The following is a 20,363-nucleotide window of genomic DNA, read 5'->3' as shown; positions in this document are numbered from 1 at the left end:
GACTAAGCATTGGATTATTTTAAAGGTAGGTCTCCTGGTATGAACGCACCCAACACATAATATGAGAATGATCACAGCCTCTGATCTTTTTCATAAGAGTATGCTGATAAGTGGTTGTACCATGATTGTAGAATTCCATTTCTGCTATGCTCCCTCTCTAAATATTTTTAGAAAACACTAAGGACTTGTTCCAGACAATACTGCTTTTAATTTCCTGTTGTTGGCTTTTAAAATGTTTATCACTGTCCAGTCTGCTTCTCATGTGTACTTTGTGTTTTTTTCCCCTGTTTTCTGGTCTCTTAATTGTTTTCATCTTGATTTGATTTTTATTTTTATTTTTTTGCTACATGTTTTTAGGTTTGGGAATCAATCCCTAGCTTCCCAAAGGCAGGAAGTTTTCATCCAGTCTACTGAGCTGATTTCAACTAAAGGAGATATTTTGTAAAGAGAGACAGAGACTACTTAACACTTGCTGCCTGAACAATCTTTCTTCATAAATATCTCTATGTTAGTTTTATAGAACATGAATATGAAATTCATATGTAAGACCTGGATCTCTACCTGATTCCCTAGCACAGAAGGATTCTTCTTCCGCATCTGGGTCAAACTTTAAACTGCTAAAACCACCTTCCTGGTTTGGTCGTTAGCCAAAAATCAGTCATTATCAGTACATGTTTCTGGTAGAAGCTGACATATCAGCAGATGGGCTAGACACGGTGTCTCTCCACATTCACACAGCATATTGTTATCTGCTAAGAGCCTCCACTTGAGCGTATTGGTTTTTGGTGTACGTGGGTACACCAACTGCCAAACTATCCAAGGGTCAGTATAAGGGAGGTCAGATTAACAAATTAACAAATTATTATTAACGGATTAACAAATTATTATTTTAAACAATTTGACATGAGAATTAATATGTGAGACCCTCCCCTTTCTTTGCCTTTGGTTGATATCCTCCATCCTGATAATAGACTGCAGTAGACTGATAGTATATATATTTATTCTGATTACATTTCTGGCTTCTTTTTAATTTTAATCTGGGAGGTGGTGGAAATTGGAAGGAAACCCATACTTTTCCTCCTGTAGTACCTTTTATTATTGCATCTGTGGAAAATATAGGTAGAATATCCAAGCAGGATATTTATCCAAAATAGAAAGGAGTAGATATTTTCTACTTTGTTCCAAGTGATTTTACCTCTAGTTGATATTTCCAGCTGTATGTATTCTGCAAACAAGATTCATGCAAGGTTGTAATCCAAGATCTATGGGAGTAAAATCTATGGGTCAGCATTTCTCTGCTTACTCTACTTCTATTGAAAATACATTTGGCCTAGATTCCTGGAATATTGATTTCATCTTCACAGATGTAAAACAGGCAAATAAATTTTAATAAGGAACTCATTTTTTAAAACGTTTAGGTGCTGACTATAAGATGCAGCAATACATCAAATTATTTATTTGTTCAGAATGGTCTCCTTATTTGTTCAATAACAATTATTTTTCCTAGCTTTCTACTGCCAATTCATATTCCGTTATTGTACTTCTTAAATAGTTTAAACCATTGCAAAATGACATTAAGTTTGCTTTGTCTTGTTTTGTTTTCTTACAGTGGAATCTCGTATGTGACAATGACTGGAAAGCTCCTCTAACTACATCTTTGTTCTTTGTGGGTGTGCTGCTTGGATCCTTTATATCTGGACAACTCTCAGACAAGTAAAGTACACATACTTAAAAATAGCATTGGGGTGTGTGTGGGTTTTAAACATATTTCTGTAATGCTCTTAAGAGGATGCAGAATCATACTTAACTTGATGGTTAATTCCAATTTTGAAAAAAAGGATCTGAAATCAAACATTCGTGAGAATATAAATTAGTAGACAACCGAGCTATCTATAAGTGTGATATATTGTACATCTATATGAGATATGTGTGCTCCTATGTGGGAGATAAATGCATGCATTTCAATTTTAGTACTAGCAATTAAGGTAAAATAAAGGAGATTGCTGTAAGCCATTGTCAGAAATTTTCCACAATCTGCTTGTCAATTTTTATAGGGAAGCTGTGAAGATAAAAAAGCATTAAACTTTTCTGATGTTTTTTGTTCTGATTGAAGAAGAATCTTGGAATACTGGTTTTGGACAGATGACTAAATAAGAAATATATGCTTAACCTTTTTACTATTGCACATTTTCTTTTTTTTAAAAAAAAACTGTTCTCCTCTAGGACATTAGTACATTTATTTCAATGTAAAATATAGTTTTTCCTCTGGTGGAGGGGACAATCAATTTCGTGCAATTCTAATACGAACCAAGCACAATATATTATATGCTATTTATTTCAACCTTCCAACCAGTCCTTTGTAAGACTGTTTAGCACAGAACAGTCTTTTCTAACAGCCTTATCAGAAGTGATGGACTACAGCTTTAATCTTTCCCATCTAGCATAGAGATCGGAGTTCCAGTGCAATGCTTCAGGAGGTTAGATTAGCTTGACTGTTGGAAGTGCTGGATGATTGAACCCACCTCATACAAAACCAATCATATGAACAGTGAAAGTAATATACTGCCACCATGTGTTCATCTCAATACATTACAGGTAGTCCTCGAGTTACAAATGTAATGAACCCTGCCCATTCAATTTGTACTTAGGAGGATTCGTGGGAGTGAATCTCATACCTTGAATGAGATCACTCCCTGCTTTCACCCACGCATTTAATTTAATTTAATTTAATTTAGTGGGTGAATGCATAATTCATTAAGTGCACATGAGGTATCTCAGGGTGGGAAAGGCCATGGTGGAGCTAGTGATGGAACAGGCCTCCAAGGCCTCCCCAACCCACTAAGATACCTCATGCTTCCCACTCTCTGCTGCGCCGGACTCATCTTGCAAAGATTTGTCTCCTCTCTGCTGTGGTTTCTCTCTCTTTGAGGGAGAGGAGAGTCAATGGAAGCTCCTGGGCACGAAAAGTGTTTGCTGCCCCTGTCTCCTACTCCTCCCCCACTCTCCCAACTCCTTTATGCCACCACAGGGACACTTTTTGCCCAGATGAAGACCTGACGGAGACTGGACAACTCATCTGCGTGCAAATGGGGCCTTTGAAAATGGCTCCTGCCACACTGGAATCATTTTACCTTACAAGATTTGTCTCTTCTCTGCTGTGGTTACTTTGGTTTGAGGGAGAGGAGAGTTGATGGAAGCTCCTGGGTGCCGTAATATTGCTCGAGTTCAGTGCCTCTTTTGCAGAGACTGGATGCCTGAACTCTCAAGAGATCACGGACCACAGAAACTTTCATTCTTGGCGCAAAAAGTGTTGCGATGCCTGTCTCCTGTTCCTCCCCCCAAACTCCTTTCCACCACCACTGGGACACTTTTCACCCAGACGGAGACCTGACAGAGACTGGAAGCTTCATGGAGGGATTCGCTCCATTTTGAAACGCTCCATAGGCGCCTGTGAGGTCTTTGAAAACAGAGCAAATTTCCCTCCATTTTCAAAGGCCTCATAGGCATCTATGGGGCATTTCAAAATGGAGCAAATCCTTCTGTTTTCAAAGGCGTCGTAGGTGCCGCCACATATGGATAATTTATCTTGTAACTTCAAACAGGCGCTAAGTGAATAACCTCTAAACTAACCTTGGGTAATTCAGGCATATATAACATGGAAAGTTCTGTTGCTAAAGTAGAAATCTGTCCTCGTGATAATGTGCCTATATCTCTTTAAGATGTACTATCTACTGAAAATAAAGGGGAAATTGAGTGGACCTATTCACTCTCCCTAAAACAAACAACAATTACATTCTGATTTCATTTATAATCTTTTGGCTTGCTTGTTCTTTTTTCCCTCAAAAGGTTTGGCAGAAAAGCTATTCTATTTGCAACCATGGGTGTACAGACAGGTTTCAGCTTCCTCCAGATCTTCTCAACCAGCTGGGAAATGTTCACAGTGCTTTTTCTTATAGTTGGCATGGGGCAGATTTCAAATTACGTTGTGGCCTTCATATTAGGTAAGATTTTTTTTCACTCTTAAACTTTACCTGCCTCTTTCAATATGTCAGAGCACTCACATTTCACAAGAAACAAACCCGTGCTTAAAATATTCCCACATATAAGTAACAAAACTATATTTAGAAAAAATAGCTAAATTAAAAGAAAGGATAAGAATTGGTAGAACCTGAGAAAATTCAGAAGATTCCTGCTTAGACAGGAAATCCTATACCATTTCAGACAAATGGTTGTCCAATCTCTTCTTAAATCTCTTCTTAAAAACTTCCAGTGTTGGAGCATTCACAATTTACGGAGACAAATTGTGGACTTGTCTGGACAAACATAGACATTTCAAAAATTGATTTCAGATTGCTACTGAGGTAACTTTCATCAGCTATTCTGAAATCTTTGTTAATTCATCAGAAGCCAGAACTTGTTTAACGGGGAAAGCAGAGGGAATATTTGAGAAATGGGTGAGTAGGCTGAGGGATATCATAAATATGAAAAAGGGGCATTTTTAGCACAAACAGCAGGATTCTTCTGAACTCCCTTAGCCATCTTGTCATGCTTTTTTTCAGATAGCCCCCTTCTTTCCCCCCCCCCCCCCAGTCTTGAATAACATGAACTGGGAACAGTTGACAGATACAGGAACTCCCATTTTCCAGCATTCATAGTTACGAAATTCATTCTTTGCTAGTATGATATTGAAGACTGCCAAGAGACTAAATCAACAATGGCACTACTTAGAAAGCCTTGCCAGCTCGGCAAGGGGTAAAAGGAACCAGCTTACCCAAGTTGAGCTGCACACGTGCGTGCCGGACCACTGCCCACGCAAGTTGAGCTGTGTGTGTATATGCGCTGGCCAGCCACTCACATGGCCCGGTTTCGAACAGGCCCCGGTAGTGGGCCGTGGTGAGGTAAAGTCTCCATCATATTTTTTATGCAGGCAGATCTACGTAGTATCATACTAAGCTCTATGCAGGTCACCAGTTTCAGATTGTAGCCTTCCTGGAGCCTGAGGTAATTATTTGGCTTCAGGCGGTTTGTGAGTTCAGAGTTATCTAAAAGTTTCATGTTCAGATACAATAGGGAGTTAATTTCTTGCTGTTTTAGCTGGATCTAAAACATGCTCCTGGGAGTTGAATTGGCTCACTAGTTTTACTACAGCTATTTCTTTACTATGGCATTACTTTTTTAAATGCTCTCAGCTACCAGATGACTACCAAGGATTACCAGATTTGTCATGTTGAATGCTAATGCTTCAGAAAGGGTATTTATTGGAAGTAAAGAATATTACTCTATCCCTATTTAAGTGACAGTGTTTACAATTAAATCTTCGCCGCACCCTGAGAAGGAGCGTATCAGGTAGGACCAACGCCCCTTTTGTTGCTCTTTTATATAGAAAAGGAAATCACCATCACTTTGTGGAATAGGAGAAAAAATACAGCTGAGAACAGTATTGAAATTATGTTTTCTTATCGGATATACTTAATCCTCTAAATTTAAATCTAGTCATCATAAAGTTTTTTTGACATTAATAGAGATGAGAGATAAACTTTGAATCTCAGCAGGAGCAGGTTATTTTGTTTTGTTTTGTTTTTTAAAAACTCAATTTGGTCATGAACTAATTAAGCAGATATATATATATATATAATATTTAAATATTAATAACTTATATATATATATATTTAATAATGGAATATTTTAAAAATTAGTTTGCCCTTAAAAACTAGTTTTCCCCTGGAAAATTTGAATGACACAATGTTTTTTTAAATCAACTTTTCCCTTCTTGTTTATGGAAATATTTACCAAAATGTGTCAACCCTGTTCATGAAGTTCTACAGAATTATGTAACTGTAATGATGGGGAGCCAGGGAGGAGGTGAAGGGAGGACAGTGAAGTCAATGACTTACTATGCAGAATAAGTCTTCTATGAAGTAATCTGCAGGTGGTTACCAGATTGTGGCTGTTTACAAGTGATTACCCTCAGACTAGGTTATTTGGAAGTGTTTGAGAAAAGTTTTTAGTTCTAAACAATATTGGTCTTATGAACTTGGTCATAGTTTTGCTAGTAATTCATTTAAACTTGCAATTTTTTTTTAAAAAAATCTCTTGCGTTTTAGAAATTTTGACAGAAAATGTATTTAAATACATTAATCCCTTTGGGATGAATAAAGGCATAGGATATGCTTATCTGATATATTTTGGATTTATAATATAGAAAGGGCAAATTGATGATTGTTATTTTTCAAGTGCAATAGCCAAATTTTAACTACTTGAACTGTATGACACTATTTTTTCCACAGGAACAGATTGCAAAGAAAAGGAAATGTGAATATTTCTAGAATACTTTCACAAAATGTACAAAAACATGAAAACGAATTTTAGCACCTTCTGAAAATATACATGTTATTAACACACTTTATATTTGTTTAAAATGTTTACTCAGCTGTAGCTATTTGGAGGCATTTTAAAAGTGTTCTCGGTGAATTTAAATAAAATATATTTAAACTATTTTTTATTCTCTAATTATCAAATAAACTGATAAACAATACACTTCTCTTAATAACAAATCCCTTGCATGAATTTTTCATATATTTTTTGATGACCTTAAATACCAAGCACTGGAATAAAGAATCAAACAAATGTGTGATATCCTTTCCCCAAATGGGAGAAAATATATATATAGAATAAAATCCCAACCAAACAGCCCATCCTATTAATACGTTTCCCTACCATTCCTTATAATAATCCTATAATACTTTACAGTCCTTGCCTCAACACCTCTCTTATGCCTGCTGAGTTGGTAAACACATATGAGTCACAAGTAATTGCTATACAATAGGGTGCAGCAATGTTTACAGGAAGGTATGTCTATAAACAGATTAGTAGTGCTGGGACAAGAGCAAGATCAGTACATGTCAGCGAAAACTAAGGAAATTATGCCACTTTCAGAAGTCTGGAATCTTTAGTATACAGTACAGATCAAATTGTGCATTTTATAAGTGCATTCAGTAGAAAATAATTATCTTTAGTTTCTTTTATTTGGATCAAACATAGATTTATGACTGAACTGGCTCATAAACATTATACCAATTTTTTTAACACTGTACCATATCTGAAAAGCATATTGTTCTGTAATGTTTTTTCAAGAAATAATTTCCAGAAATTATGAAGTTTGTACTCTTTAGTGCCAAATAATATGTTTCATAATGAGAATGAAAGAGAACATTCTTAAGACATTCAATATCCCTTTATCATAGTTGAACAGAAGAGGATACTGATGGTTTTCCTGCTGTCCTGCCGTATAGGAATGTTTTTCCCTATATGTGAGCAAAGTGTCATAGTACAGTTTAGAGAAAAAAAACCCTGAAAGGCTTTGAAAGGTTTCCTTTCAATTTCGTTGGAGAAGGAAAGGGAATCATGACCAAGCATGCTATTGTTTATTTGGCTTAAGTACGTTGCAGTAAATTATGTGAGGTTATGATTACTTTGATTTTTTTTCCAGTCCAGGACCACATTATTTTCTGATGGGTTAAACATACAGTAAAATATGGGAAGCAATATCTATATTCCTGGAAATGCTTCATGAATATTAAATTCTAAAATATTTTTTAAATACTATCCAGTTAATGTAATGTCTCATGTATTCTTCATGGTTGTGCATGGCTTTCCAGTCCAATCATAGGATTACATTTGTAGATACTGTAAATTATTAATTACTTAGTTTAATACTTATGTAATATTCCCTGAACAACTGGCCCAAGTGAGCATTCTCCTTCAAAGAACTCAGATGTTAGTATGGCTTAGATAATCATTGACATAATATTTCTGTGAAATTAACTGATATGAACATTTTTTATTACTCTTTGGAAAGAGTTAATTTATTTTCCTAAATATATATGGATGGATGGATAGATGATAGATAGATGGATGGATGGATGGATGGATGAATGGATAGATAGATAGATAGATAGATAGATAGATAGATAGATAGATAGAGTGAAAAGATGTGAATAAATCATTTAGGCTCAGAAAACATTCCCTTGTTGCTGAGATTATTATTTTGTTGCTGAGATTATTATTTTGTACAGCTGTCTTCTAATTAATCATAAGTTGGCTAACTAAACAGTTGAATCAATCAAACATGCATTAAAGTACATAGAAATAAAATGTTTTCAAAAAACAGTATTCTTGCTTAACAAAATTAAAGAATTAAGAGTGAATGAAAATAGAGATATCCTATCCCTAATTCATAGAATGAATGCATTCTTAATTTTTTTTCAAAGAAAGTTTTTGGCTGGTTGGTTGTAGGTTTTTTAGCACAAATTTAATAATGAGGTTGATCCCTCAGCGATTCTTAGCAGGGCTGGAGTAAGGCATGTAATGCCCTAAGTATAGCTCAATAATGGTGCCCCTTGGCCCTTCCATTGCTTAACTGGCTTAAGACATTTAATAAATGCTGAAAACCAAAGTCAAATATAGCAGTGAATGAGTTAAGGGCATGTTAGCTTGCATGGGGGATAAAATTCTGTGGTGCCTCTCTTCAATTGATATCTTAAACCTATGCGTATTTTGCTTAATAGTTAATCCAGGGCTGATCGTTAGCTAAGACTAAGTAGCTTGGCCCTCCATTTATGCAAGCTAATGCTTGAGTTGGATACTTTTTGTTAGTTTGTTTATTAGATTTATACCCCACTTTAATTTTTTACTACTTAGAGTGAGGCACATAATGCTTGCTTCTTCATTTTCCTACAACAACATGGTTGGGCTGAGAGAAAGTGACCGGGTCTAAGTCATTCAGCTGGTTTATATAGAGAAGACTAGAAGACTTGGTCTCCTTGTTTCTAATTTAGCATCTTAACCATTACATTTAGCAGTAATACCAGACTGTGTAGTGATTGCCTAAAAAAAATGAAGACTCCAGTTGTGGGACTTCTCTTTCTGGCAGCCCCAGTCAGTATGGTCAGTAGTCAGTAATTACAAAAGTTGTAGTCTTAACAATCTCCAGGAGACTACAATTCCATACTCCAATGTAGAATTGAAACTGATGGTTATTGAAAGTGTAACCATGGACTAATTGAACCACTGACCTGCTCAAGCTAAAGCAGTTCTAATACTCTTATGTATATTAAAACATATTTTCAGTTGTGACATGGCTATGTTTCAATAACCTCTCTTATTTCTCTCCAAAATATAACTGAAATATATCAATTGACTAAATATATCAATTCTGATGCACAGTGTGTATTGATGTGTAATTTAAATTAAATTAAAATTAAATTACGCATCAATACACATTATGCCTCAGAATTCCCTACTAAACTTGTTCAATTTTAGGCTAAATTAGTGCCATGCCTCTCTTGAAAACTATAGGACATGGCTCCATTTAAAAGACTGTATTTATTTTTCAAGCTGCAAAATAACATATTTTGGGTAAATTTTAAAATAGAGTTAAATGCTAACCACACTCCTTGTTTTAAACAGGCACAGAAATTCTTGGCAAATCAGTTCGTATTATATTCTCTACGTTAGGAGTTTGCATATTTTTTGCAATTGGCTACATGTTGCTGCCACTATTTGCTTACTTCATCAGAGAATGGCGGATGCTGCTACTGGCTCTTACTGTCCCTGGGGTGTGCTGCATTCCACTGTGGTGGTGAGTTTAACTGTTCTGAAAGTTGTTCAGCTTCAGAAATGTCCTCTCTGTAGCTGATAACCTTCACCCTGCACTGTTATATAACCAGCGGGCATTTTACAGCCTTGAGTTGATGTAGATATCTTTTCCCACCTTTGGCATTTGATTGCAGAGACCAGTGGATTGTTTTGAATGTTCTTTTAAATTATCTTTATTTTGAGTTTGATTTGACTGGTTCTACAGGATTTACCCTGTGCGAGTTCTGGATTATGTTATTCTGACCTCCAACTTTAAAAAAATAGTTTAAAAAAAATTGCAAGTCATTGTCAGATGAGTTCTCCTGTTCAAATTTCTCCCTTCTCAATTATCTTTAATTCAACTTTTTTCTGTCGAGGCACCAACATAATTTTTTGATAATCAAAAACAGCCGACAATGTTTTTTTAAGAGCAGCTGCAGAAAGCAATACTACTGTATGGCTAAATCTCTGTATTTTTTCTAGTTAGTGTATATGCATTAAATGTTCACAATCATGTTTATATCTTTAAGAAGAAAAATTCTAATAAATTAACTGCATCAAACAAATTACTGCATCAAGAGAACTGACTTCCAATTGCTAGTACCAAGAAATATTGAAGCTATGAAATTATATACATTTTTTTCTTACTTGTAAAATATTCTGAAGGAGAACTATAGTACCTTACTATAACTAAAACTTGGAAAGTGTATGATAGGACCTATTAAAACAAACCAATTTTATTATAAAGCCTAAGCATCTGATAAACTGAGCTCCCACTTGTAAAATTTTATGCCTTTTAATAAAATTTATTAGACTTAAAAGGTAGTTCCAGACTTCTGAGTTTTGTACAGCACTCATATCTTAAAGATCTGGCACTGCTCACACATCTCCGTCAACATTCAAGTCTCAACAAGTTTTGATTTGTTGGCCTGTAATAATGATTCAGTAATAGATTCTGATATTGTATTACTGTTGGTATTTAATATGTCATTTTAAAGAATTTGTTTGCAATTTAAAAGATTGCTTGCAAAGGTATAGTTCACTAATACTTATATATCAGTTTTAGAGATTGAAAACATTGGAAAGTTACACATTTTACAACGTTCTTAAGGAATTTAAAAATATAATCCTAGTTTCTGCATAAGCGTTATACAATTTTAACTCAAAGGAATTACTGTGGTTTCTATTTATGAATATACAACCTCTCACAGTTTACTTGATATTAAAACAAACATCTATATGTTTTAGATCTCGATTCTTGTTTTCCAGTGTATCAGTCATTTTGTTCAATTGTTCAATACTGGATTTGCTCTAAAATATATTAGAAGTATATTTGGAGATTTATGTTTAAATGTCTTTGTATTTTAGGCTATGTTCTGCAGAAATAATGCTGCATATTACTTTAATTAAAAACATGGTTAATTCCTACATGCATTCTTTCACATAGCAATTGTACTGAGGAGACTATTTCTCTCTCTCTCTTTTTTTTTCTTCCTATACTTTATTGGCTTCTTTATTGCTTAACTATCTTCACAATTAGCTCTATGATCCAGGAACCACATTTTTGTGATCAGTGGTATCAATAGAAAGCCACAAACGTAAAAAAGTTTAGCTTTCTTTTCCAGTTTTGCATGCAGAGTGCCAAAAAAATAATCCATCTAAAATCATTTTTTTTAAATCTGACGGGACAGATGGGAAATATTTCTCTGTATCAGAATAAGAAAATTCTATTTCAGAATATCTACTTGCTAATAATGACAGGAGCTACTTTTTGATTACTATTTCAAAAAGTAGTTGTTGCCACATTAGTATGCTTTGAATAATATAAATAGAGTTATTGATATGAATCAAGTGTGAGGTATTATCTTTCCTCCACCTTTTAAAATGGCTTCTTTTTGTCTTGTTTGGCCTGTCCCCTCCTATTGAGTTCTTGGTCTATTCAGTCTTAGATTTGTGAAGTCAACACCTCTTTGCATATAATCCAAATTCTTTCTCTCGCTGCCCTTCTGCCCACCCCCCACCCACCCACCCCATTCTTGGTCATTGTACTTCTGGCTTTTACCTGAATTTTCCTCTTAAAAATTTAGTTCACTTCTAAAGTTGGTTTACATGGTTGCAGTACGGAACAAAAACAAATATTAAAAACTCTTGACTTTTAATGGTAGGATGAAGGGGAGATCTAGAAGATGGGGATCTATTTCACTTAGCTAGAGCTACCAGATGTAATTTGCAAAAATTCTATACAACGAGATCGATAGCAAAACATTACAGAACTCTCCCTCCTGCATCCTTGCTGCCTCTATTGTTTGCTTCCGTCTAGCAATTTTTTGGATTGTTCCAGCCCAGCAATTGTCTGTTACCCCTTAGTCGGTAAAGATCCTAACCAGTAAATATCCTCTTTTTCCCACTAAGATGCCAAAATATTATAGATATTTTGGTTATAGATATTGGTTTATAGATCAAGGAGATTATATTTTAGTGAAATCCCTTGTAAATATATCGTTCCTTCCTGTGAGTAGGAAGCGGCATACAAAGGACATATCAATAATGTATTGCTACAAACAACCCTGTGCACAGGTTCATGAATATTAAAACTTTTAGATGAAATAGGAATTTTATGTTTGTAGTCACCTCTGTTTTGATCAATTAATGAATCAAAGGTTGCATTCCTTGAAAATTCAAATAAAGATTCACGTATTTTAAACCTAGGTTAGAAGAACAGGGCCTATACCACAAACTTCTGTTTCTGACTACTATCATTGAACAAGAAAAAATCAGGTTCATAAAATAAAGTTTTTAAATTTCTTCGAATTCTAGCCTGTTTGAAAATTGATATATTAAATAATATATATATAAATTTGGTAGCTAAATAAATACTGTATGTCTCCTAATATATGTATTTAAAAAACAGTGCAATCCAAATGTTCTTACCATTATTGAAGCAAAAAATTCAGTACTTTTAAATTGCATTTCTGTTCACATATTTAGATATAAGCCACCTTAAACTTAGTGGAACACAGCTGGATCCTCATACATAGGATGCGATGTTTTGTACTGCTTATTTCAATAGATTGTCTTAGAACTAGCATACTTGTTTTATTAAGTTGTGGGGAGGGGCATTGAAACATAAACATTGGTATATAAATTAAATAATTTAATATATATATATATGCTCCAGGGTTTTAATCCTTGCAGGAAATAAAGCAATTTTAAAAATAGCAAACAAAATCTGTGGCTTGAAATCAGACCATCAGTGTGTTAGTGGACAATTAGATTTTCCATGTGCAACAGGAATGGATGTTTCCTCTTTTAGAAAGTTTGAGATGATAGATGCATTTATAGCATTTGTAAGCATTATAATTTGTTGGTATCCCACTTAACATTAATTAATTTAATATTTAAAGATCTGGTATTTTGCAACACTGTGTTTATGTTATGTTGTAGTGGCAAAGCTGAGCTGGTAAGATGGAAGTTGGGAGGCCTCAAACTTGCTTTCCTAGCAAATCCTAGCTCTGCCCTCCTGTCTTTTGGGAGTGCTTTAGTAATTCCTGCTGCTGTCACGTCGTTTCCTGGAAACACCTTATTTGGTGTTATCTCCTTAATCCTATTTATGAGATAGAGGCCTCCCACAATCTGTGCTGATTTATTGGCAACTAAAAAGGTTTGAAAAAAATCTATACTGTAAGCCCTGGATGTGTGGTATAGTGACTTGAGGTTTCATCAGCAACATCGCCCAAAAAAGGACGAGTTTAACCAGAGATGGATCAGACTTATTTTTTTAAAAAAGAAAAGTTAAAAATGTAACAACTTTAGATTTTAAAATTATACCCAGTTCAGAGATGGGTATCTCTGGACTGGAAGATACCAGTTCAGAGAATTTGGAAGGCATTTCTGAACTGTGTATAATTGAGGCATCTCAATTATACACGGTTCAGAAATGCCTTCCAAATTATTAAGAAAAGAACTGTAAGATAAGATGCAAGCCAGAACACATGATGGCACTGGTTAACAACAAATACTGTTGTGTTCTTATAATTGCTAACAAATGGTTTTTAGAGGCAAAACATTAAATTTTTTGAAAGTTGACATTGAACACCGAACTTCCATTAGTTGTCCAAAAAAACCCCAAAGTTATTTAGGAACCCATTAAACAAATCAAAGAATCGTAATTTGCGTACTTCTACAAAAACAAGGATCTCCTGAAATTGCAGTTCCCTTTACTTCATTTTACCTGGGAAATTCCTTTCTCTCTAAGGCCCACTTTTTTCAGAGGCAGCAAACTTCTTCTAGCTCACTCCTGTTCCTAGTCCTCCACATCCTCCTCTGTTCGTTTTTGAAGTTATTTTCTTTTAAAAATACCTCAAAGTTTATACAGATAGTCCTTGACTTACAACGGTTCATTTAGTGACCGCTCAAAGTTACAATGGCACTGAAAAATGTGACTTATGACCATTTTTCCACATTTACAACCATTGCATCATCCCCATGGTAACATGATCAAAATTCAGATGCTTGGGAAGTGGTTCATATTTATGACAGCGGCAATGTCCCAGGAACACGTGATCAGCTTTTGTGACCTTTTGACAAGCAAAATCAATGGGGAATCCAGATTCACTTAACAATCATTTTACTAATTTAAATCCAATGATTGACTTAACAACTCTGGCAAGAAAAGTCATAATATGGGGCAAACTCACTTAACAAATGTTTCACTTAGCAACATAAATTTTGGGCTCAATTGTGGTCGTAACTCAAGGACTACTTGTATCTCTAATTGAGATAGGGATTGTGAGTTCTCTCCAAATTTGCCTCACAAAAGGGAGGGCATTACTCCTTCATGAAGATACTGATTATACATTTGTCAAGCACATAAATTGAAAATATTTTTCCTTGCTAATTTTTAAGTAAAATCAGAAGTCCCTATAAAATTTTGTTAATATTTCTTAACTTTTTGAAAAAGTAATATTAATAATATAGTAAGCATTGAAATCTTTAGAGGCCCTAGGTTATTAGATTCATGAACTATTTTTCTGGACATTTTAATAATTTCCTTTCCAAGAAAATATTCTTATGAAGAAACAAGCTATCATCAAGAAGACACGCAGATTGATTGACCCTAAAGATAAGACCTTGTTAATCGAATTCTTCAAGTGAAATCAACACACAGCTCCTAATGTATCAATTTGCATAAAAGAAATTGTGATATATTTAGGATGGATTTATATAACAGATTTTATTCAAATGATTGTGATGTCACCTGTTATTTTAGTATACCAAATCTTTCTTGAAGCTTTGAATACTCACTGCAGAGAATTAGTATTACAGGTTTTTATACATATATTTCATTTTTTTCCAAATTATAGAAAGCAGCTAGATAGGTGTACAATGTATCTGAAGCGTTTGTAAAATTATTAATCAAGGGAAGAAATTAGGATGTAAGGAAGAACATTATATTAACATATGTTAGCTCCTACATAGCATTTATATAGGGCCCAGTTGACTTACAGTCTAAACTACCATCATGTCAAAGATACACTATCTGTATTGTACTCACTTCCAAGCAGATATATTTATTATGAACACATTCATAGTCAACCTGCCCAGTTCAGTGGATTATACACGTTAACATAAATTGTTCTATTAGAATTAGCAAGCATTTACTCAAATGTTTGTCTTTTTATATTGAAAGTGACCAGACTTTTGGCTTCTCATATCACAATTAAGTGAAAACCCTTTCAATCACTGTGATGGCATCAATTTATGAAAATAAAAAAGCAATGAGATAATTTGGACTTGTTACAGGTTTATTCCTGAGTCTCCTCGGTGGCTGATCTCTCAAGGAAGATTCGGAGAAGCTGAAGCTATTATTCGGAAGGCAGCAAAAACAAACAGGATTCCAGCTCCAGATATAATTTTAGATCCAGTGGACGTAAGTATTAGGAGTTGGTGTAGTGGTTAAGGTACCTGGCTAGAAATCATAAATTCTAATCCTACCTTAGGCATAAAGCCCCAGCCTAGTCACCCTCTTTCCGCCCTAGAAAGCAGGCAAGGACAAACCATTTGTCCAGGCAGTCATCAGTCATTAACAATTACTTGAAGCCAAAGACTCAAAAAAATTGTATATTTATATTTTTGTTGTACTTGTTGTAGCCCACTATTATAATAGTGACTGAGCTGGATGATTTTGGACCAGTCACCATCTTGCAGCCCAGCCTACCCCACAGGATTGGAAAATAGAAGAAGGACATATTATATATGATCACAGCTTTGAGTTACTTATAAAGTAATAAAAGTGGGATAAAAATCTAAATCAGATAGATAGTTAGACAGAAGACAGACAAATAGATAGATAGCAGGTCTCACTTATAAAACTGGTCATGTTAAAAAACAAAAGGTAGAGCAAGTGATAGTTTGCATGCACTAGTACTTATATCTGAGTTAATTATTACTTATTATCAGTAAGAACCATTAGTGATTCATATATAACAAGTTCTTCAGAAGCATTAACAATTTTTCCAGGTGAACTTCACTATAAACCTAGTTATATGTGCAATAAAACACCACTATATCCTTGAAGAGAACAAGGGCAGGCAATATGCCATGAATGTCTGCCGAAAATAATAATAAAGTATATAAATCTAGCTAGCACAGTAACATAGCCAAGATCACCAACAAACCTTCCTGATTCTAAATACAATGTGGTCTCTCATGCCTATGTTCCACTTTTATACCCCACAGCAGGCATTTTAATATATTTCAGAGGCGGCTTGGAGTTCGTGCCGCTTCTATTATTCTACTTGTCAGCTGTAGTTCTATTCTTGCCCAAATGTTGTGGTTTAATCACATTGGCAAGGTTTATCATTTAGCCATAAATTGTTATAGATTGTGTTTCTGGTTTGGACAAGCATGCTGCCCATTGTTCTTAAGAGTTTCAGGATGACTTTTTACCATCTTTCCGTTTGCCGGTGAAATAAATCACATACCTCCCTTTTGAACTGTAGACAAATAATGAATCACGCATGTCTGAACTTGATTGGGCCACCGATATAGTTGTGAAACTGATGTTGGACAAATTGCATTTTCCCTCCTTCCCAAACATTTAACAATAGAAAAAGTCGAGAAAATGTGCAGTCCATCTAGTGTAGCTCATTTTCATCTTAGTCTTGGAATAAAGGCTGCTATATATGTATGCTACCAGTTTATTCCCTTGTAGCATTTTTTTAAAAAGGCTCTGGCCACACGGTATGTCTCAGATTACTTTTTAAAAAAACGTGAGAAGGGTAATGATTTTTGGAATCAAATGGAACAAAGGTTGACAACCACCTCCAATGTAATTATTTACCAGCTAATGTATGAAGTTGTTTTCTCTCCCAATTATATATTCTTGGTTGTAGATGGTGATAAAGCAGAAAATGGTGCTAAGAGAAAGTAAAAATTGGCAATGCATTGGTTGGCTGTTGTGTGTCTCTTTGTGGTTCAGTTTGCAAGGAGTTTTAACTTCATTTAACTTTGATATGCCTCTTCTCCGAACCTAACCCAATCAACACTGTTAAAATAAAGATTATAGAGCGAAACAGAAATGAACTCCTGTGGAAGTTTTTATAGTTAAAGAAAACTCTTGACTTTGTACTCAGAAGTCTTCTAATTTTACCAGAGACATGCAAAAAACAAAGATGTGGTTTTTTTTAAATTATAACTTAGGGACACAGTTTTCACTGGCACTTCCCAACCAAATTCTGGAATGGAAAATCCTAGGAGAATGTTAATTCTGCTCTAAAAATGAAATAAAATAGCTGTACCACATTACTACAGTAGTTGAGTATCTAGTCATCTCTACTTGTTGATTGCTCTGGTTTCATAGACATTACCTGTCTTCTCTAAGGAGCTAATGACTTGCAGCTGCAGTCATTAATGAAGAAAAGAAGCTAATCTTTCAGCTCTTTTACTTTTAATTTGTTATGAGTTTATCTTAAGGACAAAGGTTTTCCCTGGACAGTTTACAAACATACCTCTGATGGAGAAAGCTATAGTAGTCCTCGCCATACAACTACAGTTGGGATTGGAACTTCCATTGCTAAATGAAGGGGTCATTAAATAAGTCGTGCCCAATTTTATGGCTTTTTTTACTGTTATTAAGTGAGTCATCATGGTCATTAAGTGAATCACATGGCTGTTGCATGAATTCAGCTTTCCCCATTGACTTTGCTTGTTGGCAGCTGGGAAGATTGCTGAATATCCCTAAATACATGATGGTTGCCAAACACTCAAGATGGAGTGGAGATGCAACAGTCATAAGTACGAGAATCAGTCATAAATGCAAGAACCAAATCTTTTTCAGGACCATAATTTTAAATGGCCGTAAGTCTAGGGCTAGAGTAGCTGTACTTCCTAAGGAAACTATCCATGAAACTGGGAACCACATCAACATGTTGAGCATTTTATTTCATATCTGGTTGATTTTTATTATGGAACTCTTGTTGTTTGAGTACGTGTCATGTGTTCATCAATAAACATAATTCATTGGTCTCTTTTCCCAACAATCCTTGTTAATAGATTGTTACTAATTTAGGCTAATTCTCAAACATAGACTGTTTTTCATACAATAAAGAATTTTGAAAAATAATTCACTTTTGAACTGGTCTCCAAAACAGGTTAAAATCTGTGCAGAATGAGAATGAAAATACATAAAATTGTCAAAATGAAAACAACCGATCAATCCATCTTCTTTAAACCAACGGCTTGATTTTCCTTTTCGTTGCCTTGTATGCTATCCAGGACATTTATGTTTGTTTACTTGCTTGGTTTTGGAATGTTCCCTTTTTCCTTTCTTTTCCTCCTAAGGTAGAAGATTTGAAAGCCAAGCAACATCAGGGTGTGTTTTTGGACTTGTTCAGATCACGAAACATTGCAATTATGACTATTATGTCTCTTCTTTTATGGTAAGGTTCCGAAAGCAGGCTCATTAAATGCAGAGGACCATTAAATGCAGAGGCCCGATGATCTGTTTTTTTGTTCAGGGCAAGTTAGGCTGTTTGGGACATTCCAATCCTTATTTATCGAATGAGATTTTATTTTATATTTTTAATTGATCAATTTATGTCGCTGCCCTGCTTGGCGTATTCAGCTGCCTTTAACATGTGAATTGCCATTAAAATGTGATGTAGGTCAGAAAATTGCAAAAGTTTTTATAAATAATTTTCTACGCCTGGAGGACCTTTTATTAGATTGCTTGCTGTTGCGTGTAAGTATGGAGGGATATTGGAGTTGTGAGCAATGGAGTTCATGCAATCAGAAGCACTTCAGGAACTAAACTGCGTCAGAACACTTTTCCCTACTTCTTTACCTTAACATTTTAACCAGACAAAGCTAATTACTAACCAACAGGATTAGATATAACAGCAGACTAAACAATATCACACTATTATTATTCCCAGCCCTGCAGATCTAATAGAAAAATAATAATAATAATAAACAATTTAACCAAACAATGAAAAGTCAAGGAAAAAAAAGGAAACAATTTATGTTTAACCACCAGAGATGTCTTAGTCCAGTCAATTCTTTGCATGGTTTTCTTTTTAATAATTTTATATTACTGAAAATACTGAACTTTATCAGCAGAGGTAAAATGCAAGAAATAAAGCCTGCTTATTTAAATAGCCATTTGGACATTAGTTTTTAAAAACTACTATTAATGCAAGCACTTTTGGCATCAGATAATAATGAACATTGTCACTGTACTATAGATTATCAGGAGATTCAGATACAAGCCTTTGCGTAGGCACCATTTATTGTGTAACACTTTCCACAATCATACATTTTCTGAACAGAAGGAATCAACATTTAACTCTCAGTTCATTAAGTTAAATCTTTAGCATCTCGTATACTGAATTGGACGATTGAGATTCCTGAGGAGCTTCTTGTCTTCCCATATGAGCAATCAACATTTAAAATTAGATCGTTTCATTGGATGGCTTGCCTCTAACAGATACATGCCATAAAACAGCACTAAATATACTTAGGGCAAACAGTCAGCTTTTCTCTGTTGTCATTAGAAGGACTGGGTTGTATTTCATCCAAGGATATTATGAATTTAGCCCCGTTTGATTAAGATACTTGTTTACATAAATTATATAAATTATTGAAAAACAGAAAAGCAGCATCAAAACATAAATGTCCAGAAGGTTGTATGTGTAATTTCCCAATGCATATTTTACTCCATTCCAATTCAAAAAAGTGCCATCTGAAATAATAAAATATGAAATAAGTCAGTTCTGCTATTGGGCTGATTGTGCCAGATTGTGACTATTTACATTTGCTAATTTCTCTTTTATCTCAGGATGTTTACATCTATTGGCTATTTTGGCTTGTCACTCAGCACCCCCAATCTGCATGGAGATGCCTACTTCAATTGTTTTCTGTCAGCAGTCATTGAGGTCCCAGCCTATGTGATTGCTTGGCTCCTCTTGCGGGTCTTACCACGACGTTATACAATATCTGGCACCCTCTTCTTAGGAGGAGGAGTTATTTTGTTCATACAGTTAGTACCTTCAGGTAAGATGTGTCTGTGTGTGTTCATTCATTTTGTGTCATTTTGTGCTGTAGTAAATGACAATACTGTATGAGGAGATGGAACAAGTGTTAAAGAATTTTTTACACCTATATCATATGGATTCTCAATTTTCTATTCCAGGAAAATTCATTAAGATTATGTTTAGCTAGAGATCTGC

General features: G+C 34.8%; 1 protein-coding gene across 1 annotated transcript in view; it reads left to right on the top strand.

Moving 5' to 3' along the window:
- LOC117656364 (solute carrier family 22 member 4) overlaps window positions 1-20,363 on the top strand; it is a 65,249-nt gene that overhangs the window by 35,474 nt on the left and 9,412 nt on the right. Inside the window, exons 2-7 of the mRNA XM_034404531.3 lie at window positions 1,610-1,713; window positions 3,847-4,001; window positions 9,469-9,640; window positions 15,439-15,565; window positions 18,478-18,575; window positions 19,973-20,187. Coding sequence (XP_034260422.1) covers window positions 1,610-1,713; window positions 3,847-4,001; window positions 9,469-9,640; window positions 15,439-15,565; window positions 18,478-18,575; window positions 19,973-20,187 — 871 coding nt within the window. The remainder of the gene's footprint in view (window positions 1-1,609; window positions 1,714-3,846; window positions 4,002-9,468; window positions 9,641-15,438; window positions 15,566-18,477; window positions 18,576-19,972; window positions 20,188-20,363) is intronic.

Source organism: Pantherophis guttatus, chromosome 2 (genome assembly GCF_059756535.1).
Source record: "Pantherophis guttatus breed Tessera chromosome 2, ASM5975653v1, whole genome shotgun sequence".
Lineage (NCBI taxonomy): Eukaryota > Metazoa > Chordata > Lepidosauria > Squamata > Colubridae > Pantherophis > Pantherophis guttatus.
The sequence above is the reverse complement of the archived record's forward strand: the minus strand, read 5'-3'. Positions and strand labels throughout refer to the sequence as shown.